This window comes from Misgurnus anguillicaudatus, chromosome 15 (genome assembly GCF_027580225.2).
Source record: "Misgurnus anguillicaudatus chromosome 15, ASM2758022v2, whole genome shotgun sequence".
NCBI classification, from domain to species: domain Eukaryota; kingdom Metazoa; phylum Chordata; class Actinopteri; order Cypriniformes; family Cobitidae; genus Misgurnus; species Misgurnus anguillicaudatus.
In genome coordinates, this window is record NC_073351.2 from 24,758,854 (window position 1) to 24,771,017 (window position 12,164).

Consider the following 12,164-nt stretch of genomic DNA (forward strand, 5'->3'; position numbering starts at 1 on the left):
CATCTCTGCTCTGTCCCTTGTGGCACAATAGCTTTGTTTTATTTGTTTTATTAGATCCCTGTAACAAGATCACTCTACAAAAATAAATCCTCACTATTTATATTGGGTGCTGTGTTCTTTAATTAAGTGAAAAAAATGTTAAAAACGTAAATTATCATAAAGTCTGGAAAACTGAAAAATAATGTTTTAGTCAGCAAGTCTTGTTATTGTTGTATGATATCAAATTTCAAAGAGCAATGTTGATTTTAAATGGCACATTATCAGAAGGAATGGATTAAAAAGTACAAAAAGCACAACGATATGAATGGATTATGTGGTCTTACTGAAAAATAAAGATGCCAACCACATCACATGGTGTTAAGTCACTGTTGAGAGGAGATTTGCATGATACAAACTTATTTTGGTGAAAATATTATTTTGGTAACCTAAACCCATTCTAGATCTACTTCAAAGTTTTTTTATTTAGTCCTGACTTAAATCTGTGTTAATTTATACTGTTATTGCAAAGCTGACTATATTTCTCTCTCTCTCTCTCTCTGTGTAGAGCTCTGTAATGTCCTTGGAGTGTGTGGAGGCAGACTGCTGGCTCAGGAGGATACCCGTGACCTCATGCACCACCGAATCAAACTGCACCATCTACAGTCAGGGTAATGCACCAAAACCTCTCACAGGTGTCTCACAACTATTAGATAGAAACTAACAATGCCTGTTTATTTTACAGGAGGTGCATTATTCTGTAAGCTAACACAGGAGCTGCCCAGTGGAGATGCACTTGTGGCAACACTGTCCCGCGCCCATGCGGATCAGTCGAAGGCTGTTCAGACATCCAGCGTGCGGGTGAAGGAGGAGCCAGCGTATCCCGCTGCACTGCACTCGGAGATTCAGCTCCTCCCACAACAGGCTGGCATGGCTGCCATCTTAGCAACTGCTGTTGTTAACAGTGAGTCACGGCGTGCGGATAAACACAACATGCCTTTACATTTTTCTGCTGGTTTTTCTTAGTATGTTCACGTTTGTGATGCAGAGTGCTCGGACACATTTGTATATAAAGCATAAATTGTTAAGCGTAATGAAATGTTGTATTCAGGGTTCTCACCGATCATGGAATTTTAAAAGGTCTATTCCAGACACTGAAAGTCAGGGAATTTTATATTTTTTTGTCCAAGTCATTGAATATCAGGGACTTGTTTGCTGCTTTAAATGTAATTTTTAATTTATTAAAATGTAATCCGCTTGTTAACTTGTGAAGTAAGGAATTCTGTTTCCAGGTCCAAGACTCCGATGGTTTTTATAAACTCGTGGTGTACACTACATTATCCAAGCTCATGGCATCCCAGACATAGAGACAGAGCGCAACGCGTCATAACCTGAAAACCACGCCCACCGGGGGGAAAACAATCCATCCCTCTCTATTGACTTTGTATTGCGAGAGGCTGCCTAGTTGTCATAACAAAAATCTGAATAATGCCCAAAAGCTGCTGTGTGACAGGATGTACAGCTACCAAGCCAAAAACCCAAAAATAAGTTTTTATAAGCTGTCGAACCCAAAAAATGAGCGTTTAAAGACACAAAAGTAGATACAGGCAACTTTTCATAGTACTACTATTATTAAAACTACGCCCACTGGAGGAAAACGTAGTCGGTGATCCACTTTTGTGTCTTTAAACGCTCGTATTCGGGGTCGACAGCTTATAAAAACGTATTCGCATGTTTTTTAGCTTGTTAGCTGTACACAGTGTCACACAGCAGCTTTTAGGCATTATTCTGTTTTTTGTTATTAGCCAGAAATGACAAGGAAGCAGCCTTGTGTAATACCAAGTGAATAGAGATAGCTGGATTGTTTTCCTCCTGGTGGGCGTGGTTTTCAAATTAGCATGACTGCGCTCTGTCTCTATAGGTGATGGAAATTCAGCTTTTTGGAATTTGGGTCAGGGAATTTGACTTTTGACTTGGAGTGGGAACACTGTGTATAAAAAGTATTGTGACTTATGTCTGCCTGTCTCTTAATTTATTGGTAAGGGAGAATTTACCTAAAAATAATCATTCGGTTATCATTTGCTCATCTTTTCAGTTTTTTATTAATCTGCATAAAAGAAATCATACTATTTTGGCATGTTGTACTACAGTATACAATTTTAAATGAAAACCACAATGAAATCCAAATGTTGCATAGTGACTTCATCCTTGTGGTTTCTCGCTGTGCTTGTCATTTGTGATTCTTCACCAGTAGATGGTAGTGTGGTGTCAGTTCAGACACCAGTAGGATATTCACTGGCTGGTACAATACAGCAGGTTCTCTCCACCACATAAGCTAAACTGTGTGGGGAGTGGGAGTGGACACAGTCATGCCATGATGAACACATGAATAATCACTGTAAATAAGGCTAAAACACAATCAGCCTGACTAAGCTTAGCTGTGATAGTTGGAAGGGATAATTGTGACCGTTTAAAAAAGATCCAGTTTAACATGTGTCCAGACATCAGATTACGCATACATGCGCACACTCTCGGACACCTCACAATCTCGCTGTGCCCGTTGCTGTGGAGATGATGTGTGATTGTGTGATTGTTTGTGTGGTATATGCAATGGTTGCATTATAAAACATCACACATCACCCCACATATAATTAAATGCATGAAATACACTGCAAAAAAAATGATTTTCAAGAAAAAAAATTCTTAGCATTTTTGTCTTGTTCTCAGCAAAAATATCTAAAAATTCTTAAATTAAGATGCTTTTTCTTGATGAGCAAAACGACCCAAGAAAATAAGTCTAGTTTTTAGACCAAAAATATCACATTTATGTGATTTTGTGCATAAAACAATAAAAAAAAATCTGCCAATGGGGTAAGCATATTTTCTTGAATTTTTCTTGAATTTAGTGGTTTTTTAAAGATTCTTTTGCTTACCCCATTGGCAGATTTTTTTGCTTGTTTTATGCACAATGCATAAAATTATGTTTTTTTGCTTAAAGGTGACATAGAATGATTGAACGGGGTATTTATCCTTGTTCTGTGATGTAACACGAAGACCAATTTTTTTGGGGGGGGTCTGTAATGCCTTAGAAGCTTCCTAAAAACCTCTCTCAGATAGCTCTATTAGGGTGGGGGATTTTAAACAAGTGGTTTTGCACATATTTGGCTCCCCCTACTGGCTTAACTTGTAATCTCATTACTGATTGGCTGACTTTGCTGCCACTCAAAAAATGTAGCCAATTATTTTAAAGTGGAGGGGCAGTGAGATGCCTGTGATGTCATAAGCATCAGTTTTTCAGATTGGGCCGTTTTCTGGCTGACATTTCTAAAAGAGGAATTTCTATGAGACTGAGATGTAAAGCATGTCTAGCACTTTTTGTATGTTCGTGAATGCGGGTAGACTACCATTATTCAGCAAAGACAAGGTAAAAATGTTTTTTTCATTCTCTGTCCCCTTTAAATGTGATATTTCTGGTTTAAAAACTAGACTTATTTTCTTGGGTTGTTTTGTTCTTCAAGAAAAAGCATTTTTATTTAAGAATTTTTAGTCATTTTTTTTACTGAAAACAAGACAAAAATACTAAGATTTTTTTTCTTGAAAATTATTTTTTGCAGTGTAATATATCAGTTAGAATACACTGCATAGCATATGATATCAGAAAACGATTGTGATCATCTTTGCATGCTGCACTTGTCAATGCAAGACGCAGTGTTAGTCAAGTATAACCTTTCCAATTAACCAAAGTTTGTTTATAGTCGTACACTGCAAACTCCAATGTTTACCAGCACTCACTTAGAACAAGAAATGATGCTTTCACCATGAGCGGATATCCTCTAAACATCCTCTCCATGAACTCTTTTAATCTTCAAAAGATAATCAGTTGTGGGCTGCCTGTTGCTTTTGTTCTGATTGGTTGTATTTTGTGCGTGTGCAGAAGATATTTTCCCATGCAAAGACTGTGGGATCTGGTACAGAAGTGAGAGAAATCTTCAGGCCCATCTCATGTACTACTGCGCGAGTCGGCAGAAGCAGCAGACCGCGGCCTCTCCACCACAGGACAAGCCTAAAGACGCATACCCTAATGAAAGGATGTGTCCCTTCCCACAATGCAACAAAAGCTGCCCCAGTGCCAGCTCTTTGGAGATCCATATGAGAACTCATAGCGGTGAGACATCCCCCTATGAATTTTAATGATGCTTTAATGAAGCTTCTTTGGTAAATGATCGTGTGTGCTAATGTGTGTATTTCAGGAGAGCGCCCATTTGTGTGTTTGATTTGCCTGTCGGCTTTTACCACAAAAGCAAACTGCGAGCGGCACTTAAAGGTCCACACGGACTCGCTGAACGGCGTGTGTCACGGCTGTGGTTTCATCTCCACCACACGAGACATCCTGTACACCCACCTGGTCACGAGCCATATGGTTTGCCAGCCTGGGTCTCACAGTGAGGTGTACTCGCCCAAAATCCCTCTGGCCACAGGTATCTGCACTTCTGCTACTTTACCCGAGGGGGATTAGACTTAATCCTTTATTTTAGTACTTCATTTATATTGGTTAGTCTTGAAATGTAATGCTTATATTATATTCACTGTATAAACTTGTTTTTTCTCTGTTTATATAAATTCTGGCATTTCGGTGTAACTAGGCCGGACAAAAATCTAATATTTTTCCATAAATGGATATCTGATTTTATTTCTGCCCTGTCCGCAGTGAGATCTCTTTGGTCCAAAGTAATGCTTCACTATATTAACTTTCAAATATGTTTTCATTGGCTGCTGCTGCGTTATGCAACAATTTAGCATTTACAGAGGACAGACAAATTATTAGTTACTAGAAACTCATCACGCCACCTTCGTTTAGGACATTTAACATGTCTCTTTTTAGACAAGGTATTTTTGCTATGCTACTTTCGAGGTGCCTTAGCGACAAAAGATTAATGTTAATAATGTAAAAAATGCCTTAAAAACTATTTAAGGAGTGGAAGGAAAACATCTCACAATAAACTTACATTTGCAGTCAGTTTGTCTAAAGTTTTGACTCATGGTTATGTGTACTGTAGTTCAACACGTACAGTGCTGATGAGTGGGTGATCATGTAGCTCAATTGGTGACGCATTGTGAAAGGCCAAAGGTTGTGGGTTTGATTCCCAGCATTGATAAAATAGCTTATATGCACTGTAAGTCACTTTAAATAAAAGCATTGATCAAACGTGTAGATGTAAAATGCAAATATAGAGAAATGATAGATTATATCAAGGTTATATCCTGTTACTGAAACTCTTATCTTATTCAAATCTATTCACCTAATCTCTTTTACATTACGTTCCATTTCCCTTTAAATTGCGCAAATTGAAATTGCAAATTGAAAATACAGCCAATGGAAACGCATCAATTTCACAAAAACTCCCAAACATCACAAAAAACTTTTTACAGGCACATGAGGTGCTTTTTGAGGCATTTTGAAAGAGGTGTATTTCACAAAACTGCAATGGAAACTGATATGTAAATCACATCTCTTTTGATTTAAAATTATGTACTATTACCCCCGAGAAACACCTCATATGTTGCCATTCCCAAGTATAAGGCATTATGTTTGGAATAAACATTAAAGGATTATTCAATTTTCTTTAAAAGGGTCCAGATGGTTTGCTCACCACCATGTCGTCCGGGATGTTGGTGTCTTTCTTTGTTCAGTCGAGAAGAAATTATGTTTTTTGAGGAAAACATTCCAGGATTTTTCTTATTTTAATGAACTTTAATGGACCCCAACACGTAACAGATTTAATGCAGTTTAAAATTGCAGTTTCAACTGAGTTTCAAAGGACTCTAAACAATTCCAAACGAGGCATAAGGGTCTTATCTAGCGAAACGATTGTCATTTTTGATAAGAAAAATAAAAAAATATGCACTTTTAAACCACAACTTCCCGTCTAACTCCGGTCCCGCGACGCGCCAGCACGACCTCACCCAATTGTGTAATGCCGTGAAAAGGTCACGTGTTACATATGTGAAACACACATTTGCGGACCATTTTAAACAATTAACTGACACAAAGACATTAATTAGTATCATTCCACATACAACAACGCCAGAACGGTCCTCTTTCTCCACACTTCAAATTGAGGTCGCGCTGGCGCATCACAGGACCGGAGATAGACGAGAAGTTGTGGTTAAAAAGTGCATATTTTTATTTTTCTTGTCAAAAATGACGGTTGTTTCGCTGGATGGGACCCTTGTGCCTCGTTTGTGATTTTTTAGAGTCCTTTTAAATTGCAATTTTGAACTGCATTGAAACTGTTGCGTGTTTGTGGTCCATTGGAGTCCATTAAAATTAGAAAAATCCTGGAATGTTTTCCTCAAAAAACATAATTTCTTCTTGACTGAACAAAGAAAGACATCAACATTTGGGATGACATGGTGGTGAGTAAATTATCTGGATTTTTTTTAAGAAAATGGTCTAATCCTTTAAAATGTCTTTGCATTAATGTTTGGAATAACACTTTCATTAAATTAATGACTTAAAATATCCTACTTCCGTCTACGTGACGTTTAGAATGACTTATCGCAAGAGGAAAAACAAAGTTTTAGTCGGAAACGCTGTCATTTTGCAAAAGTTTTTTATTGACATTTAGAAAATATCAAGTTTTGCGCATATCTGTATTAGAGCGCAGCTATTTTAGACTGAAGTTTAAAAAACATTATCCTGTATCTAACCCTCAATCATCATTTCTTTATGACAGGCTTGAGTCCAGGAGACTCTGGAATTGTCCTGAAATGTCAAGTGTGTGGCTACTCTGCCGAAACACCTGCCCTTCTCCAGCAGCATGTCCACACACACCTAGAAGTGAGGGTTCCAGCTGACCGAAGCCCTACACCGCGTCACAGCAGTCCTCCCTCCTCTGAGCTCCCAGACCCCCAAGATGGAGAACCTGCCGCCTGCGTGTCCAGACCCGATTCATCCAGCCCAGGAGCCAACGGCAGCTCGGCCACCTCTCGTGGCTGCAGCCCCCAGAACCACCTCAACATCAAAGAAGAACCACGGTCGGACTACGAAACAGACTCAAAGGAGGAAGAAACAGTGGACAGCCCTCAAAGAAATGCTGTGGAGGGAAGCTCATCTCAGTCTGCTTCACCTAAGAGTCCCTTGGGGGTGGCAGTTAAAACGGAGCCGACCAGTCCTACTCCAGGTTCCAGCCCCGTACACCCTGGAACGGGAGGTTCGGTTCTCCCTGGAGGAGCAATGTTCTTGCCACAGTACATGTTCAATTCTGAGGCTGCCATTATGCCGCAAGCATCTGAGATCCTGGCTAAGATGTCTGAGATGGTGCACAGCAGACTTAAACAAGGACAGGGTCCAGTGCCTGGACAGCCAGGCTTTTTCCCATCAGGTTCCCCCGCTAGCATTCACAAGGGAGCCACTTGCTTTGAATGTGACATTACCTTCAACCACATCAACAACTTCTACGTCCACAAGAGGCTTTACTGCTCGAGCAGACATCAGCAGGGCGAGGCTGCGAGTCTGTTAAAAGAAGGGACAGCCGCCGCCACTGCTGCTCCTCCCGCTGCCCATGCTGCTTCACCACAGGCCAGACCGTTGAGCCGCACAGCTTCAGCATCGCCTAGCTACTCAGACCCTGCAACAGGAGGAACGGCCTCAGAGCCCAAATCAATGGAGGGGAAAAGTGAAGATCCGGGCATGAAGGATGGCACCTGCTCCTCTTCCTCAGAGGGGGAGGGGCCTGGAGGGGGTCAGGCCAGCGAGGGTAGCCAAAGTCCTAGCGGGTCCGCCGAAGACCCGGAGGATGAACTTACTCGCACGTTCTGCCGGGCCTGCAACATCCGCTTTAGCCGTCACGAAAACTACATTGTGCACAAGCGTTTTTATTGCGCCTCAAGACATGACCCCTCCAACCAGCGGCCACATTCTGGCAAGACTGCCTTCCTGCCCCAACCTATTCGCACACGTAAGCGCAAGAAGATGTACGAGATCCACATGGCTCAAAGTGAGGCTTTGGCCAATGCTACCCCTTTGACGGTAGCAACAGGCCTCGGGGTGAAACAGGAGGCCGCTTCAGTTCCTCCACCATCAACACGCAGCTCCACTCCTGATGGTGATGGCCCTATCGACCTTAGCAAAAGACCCCGGCTGAGTGAAAACCAGAGAGGGAGCAGCATTCCCGCTGTGCCACTTACCGACTACCACAAGTGCACCGCTTGCAGCATCAGCTTCAACAGCATCGAGAACTACCTGGCACACAAGACCTACTACTGCCCCGCAACAACCCTGCAGCCCCACACGCTTGAGCAGCTGAACCGCCTAAAGAGACCCGCCTCCACCTCACCCAAAAGTCGAGCTCTGGACCTGCACTCTGATGCGAAGGGGCTTCAGATGGGAAAAACTGCTGCGGTTGGAAATCCATCTTCATTACCTGGCCCTGAATCCACTGCTCCTAATGCTGTACATGGAGCAAAGACCCCCAACAGCCCCCCGGTGGTCTGTCCCTATTGCCCTCCTAATAAGCAGTTGACTTGTGATCTAGTGGAGCATTTCAAAATGGCTCACGGTCTGGTGGTCACCCTACAGCAACATCTAGAGACACGCTCAGCTGGAGTCAGTCCCAGTCCTAGCCTTAGCCCACGTGATGGAGCACCACTCACCCCTCCTAAACCGAACCCCCGACCCCATAGGGACAGCGTGAATGGCCGGAGCCTCAAGTTAGAAGCGACCTCTCCTTCCTCACCCATTCTTAACGGGAAGCCTCCAGAACACCACTCTGGTTCTCCAAAAAACACACCCCCTGCCCTGTCGCCCAGCGTCCCTCGAACTGTATCACCTGTGCCTGAAGCTCTAAAAGAGGTGGGCCACACCCCCGTCCCCCCGCTCATTCCTGAAAAGGCAGCCCTGTCACTAGGCCACACCCACACGGCTTCACCCATGCCCAAAACGCCCCTCGCCTCCCTGCAGAACGGAAACACTCGCTTCTGCCGGCTGTGCAACATTAAATTCAGCAGCCTCTCCACCTTCATTGCACACAAAAAATACTACTGTTCCTCCCACAGTGCCGAACATGTCAAGTGAGTCCTCTACACAGTCAATCCTGCCATTCTTCTCATGCATAGAAGTGCCAACCATGGCACTACCTGACCTCATACAAGACAGAGTGCGACAGCAGAACTGTTACTAGCCAGACACGGAGGTCTCGATGCTGACCCCATTGGTTCTGGTGTTGTTACTATGGTAACTTATTACACGTTATGGGTCAAGTTTGTATTACACTAAGAGATGTAACTACCTGCACAATGCCCCAATGACCTATTCCCACATGCTTGCAAACTTTTTACAAGTCATACCATATCTGCTGATGAAGTTAGCTTTGGACTAAATCGCTTCTTTGCTTTAATGTTTAATTAGGTTTGAATCGATTGCATTGTATGTGGGTAAATATTGTTTGTCTGAGCCATTCTTTTTAAATCGCATCTGACCCCTAGTGGAGGTCTTTATATGAGATGTTCTGCAAATCTTTAGTTATTCTGTAAAAACTGAATAACCTAGATGAAATTCCTATCTGGTTACCAGTTCAAGAAGTTTTGAATTTTAAACAAATGTGAAGTTATTTTTAATTTGAGTCCTCATGCATTTCATTGAAATATTACCTATTGTCTTTACAAGGTAATCATTTATTGTTTTTGTCATACTGTCGACATTTCAATCCTAATGTGATATAGTTTCTTCATTTTTGAATGTGTTTGACTTCACATTGAGAAGTAAATATGTAAGTGTTGTTCTAGTAAGACGGCACACACTCGTCGTTTCGTGTCAGTATTTGGTCATGGCTGCCAAACAGACATTTTTTAACAGATTGTTCTGCTTCTTTATAAAGGACAGTGATAAGGATTAGATTTTGAAGTTTAAGATGTTTGTTCTCTGGTCACCAGCGCACTCTGTCTCTACTTCGACACAAAACATTCACTGCTTCGAATCAGAAAGCCTTTTTGACCTGATAAAGTGTCATTTGTAAGATACTCTGGAGAATTTCACTGTTATGAACATGCGTAAGAATGCATGTTTGTTTGGCCTTTTTTATTTTTACCTGGAAATGAAGTATAGTATAGTATAGAAAAGATGCATATCAATGTCTTGCACACTGTCAAGCAACGTTGAAGGCCACTGAAAGCAAGAGAATTTAAAACTGACTCACTCGTTTCTATTGCTCCTTAAGGTTATACTGGCAACCCGGCGTCCTTGTCAATCTCTCTGTTTTTCTTTTTTGTGACTCACTGACGTTTAATTCCCCTCTGTAACCAAGTTAAACCACAGCGTCATGCAATCTGTGCTTCTGAGCAGGCTACCCTGGCAAAGCCTTAACAAAGACTCTCGTCAGCGTGTCTGCAACAACGGGTCATTAATGTTTCACAACGTTGCTCAATCTCCGCCACCGAGTGGACTTTACGGATGTTACCAGTGGTGTTTCCCATTTCCTTTGTTACAAAAACATAAACTACGAACAGAAAGGCGCAGAACTGTGCGAAATGAGAACAGTTCAAATTTCTCTGCTGTTGTGGGTTTGAAACGGTGCTGCACCCGTTGTAAATTCACACGGAGGCGTTTACAGTTCCATTGTTTTATCATTTAGTGACTGTCTCAATTGTCTAAGAAAGAACAGTGCTGAATGCCCTATTTTGACCTTTGCTGATCCCTTTTCTATTGCACTGTGTTGTACAAAAATGCTGAATGTTTTAGTTTTAGAAGCTTTTTTGTAATGTATTTATGTTTTTACAGCACTTTTCCTGTCCAAATCCTGTCCCCGAAGGACTTGCTCGTGAATTTAGAACATTCTAACACAAGCAAAAGATAATTAAAATACTTTGTGAATAATTAAAAAAATGTTGATGGAAAAATAATGAATGTCAAACATTTTTTGGGGGTTTGTTTGTCTATTTCAGCTACAAGAAGATCCACTACACATTTTTGTCCAAACTATGCATGGGAAATAAAGAGTCCAGAAGGACATTCAAAGTGCGAGACAACTTGTCATACTCTTTTATCTTAGTACTTTGTAAACTCGTATGTAACATTCTTACAAAAATGAAAGGTGCATAGAGGAACCATTTTTAAATGTGTGGTTCCAAAAATAACTTTTGACTGTATATGCTTTTCACACAGACATTCCGGAAAATACACGGAAAATGAAGCCTGGATTTTCCCGGGATCGTTAGATTTTTTTGTTCGTTCATACTGCCATTAATTTGCCGGAATCTGCAAGGTCCCGGACAGACATGTGACCTGTTTAAAGTCGTGCACTTTCTTCTACGCAGCGTCTGAAGTTTGCATATTATTTATTATTTCTCTATCCTGAAACCACTTGCGTGCATTTTCGTTTATGATAAGACTATAAAGGAGCGCGTGAACTTTAATACAGTTTTCAGAAATTTCTCATCGTGATTGTTAAAGGCGCAATTAGGATGTTTTTCGCCGACTGAGAATCCAAAAACGGTTACTGAGTTTTTTAAATGAGCGCATGCGTAAGAACAGCCTCCCTTCTTCACAGCTCATTTCTAGGGAACGCCTTCCAAAACTCGTGCACGAATATTTGAACAAGTGTTTGTTTACCACCGCCATATGCTGTGTCGCGTCAGTGGATTCATTATGTGAAATGATATGATAATAAACACATAAGACTTAAAACGTTAGATCAGTCGATGCTAACGTACTCCCATTTCAACTAGCATGTAGCAGACTGGTCACTGCCTTACAACTACAGTACAATAACAACGTCAATATACCTGAATAACAGTACAACAATAATTATTCCACAAAGAAAGAATAATCACTGTTACGTGTTGAGAAGAATTTTCATCGCCTGTGTAAAGTTACTGGAGGGCGCACGTATCTCACAAGGATCGTAATGGCAGTGATTGACAAGCCAGGGGGCCAATGAGGATTGCGATGACCACATGAGCAATTGGCTGATGTTTTTAAGGCCCTACCTTGTGCACAGATGACGTATATTAATATTATTACTTTCAGTGCACCTAATAAATAGTCTTTTATCATTTAGTAAAGACAGTTTCAAGTAATATTGCAAAAATGTATAAAACATCCTCTTTTGCACCTTTAATATGCATTTAAAACCCCCGTTTTGAGGAGCTGAATGATATATCTTGTTGGGATGATGCGCGGGCATTTTTGT

At 41.3% G+C, this 12,164-nt stretch overlaps 1 protein-coding gene across 1 annotated transcript in view; it reads left to right on the forward strand.

Moving 5' to 3' along the window:
- Positions 1-10,875, forward strand: part of zfpm1 (zinc finger protein, FOG family member 1) — an 81,901-nt gene extending 71,026 nt beyond the window's left edge. The window contains exons 5-9 of the mRNA XM_055174097.2: positions 545-647; positions 722-940; positions 3,911-4,141; positions 4,227-4,454; positions 6,714-10,875. Of these exons, the coding sequence (XP_055030072.2) occupies positions 545-647; positions 722-940; positions 3,911-4,141; positions 4,227-4,454; positions 6,714-9,052 (3,120 nt within the window). The 3' untranslated portion in view covers positions 9,053-10,875. The remainder of the gene's footprint in view (positions 1-544; positions 648-721; positions 941-3,910; positions 4,142-4,226; positions 4,455-6,713) is intronic.
- The last annotated feature ends 1,289 nt before the right edge of the window (positions 10,876-12,164 follow it).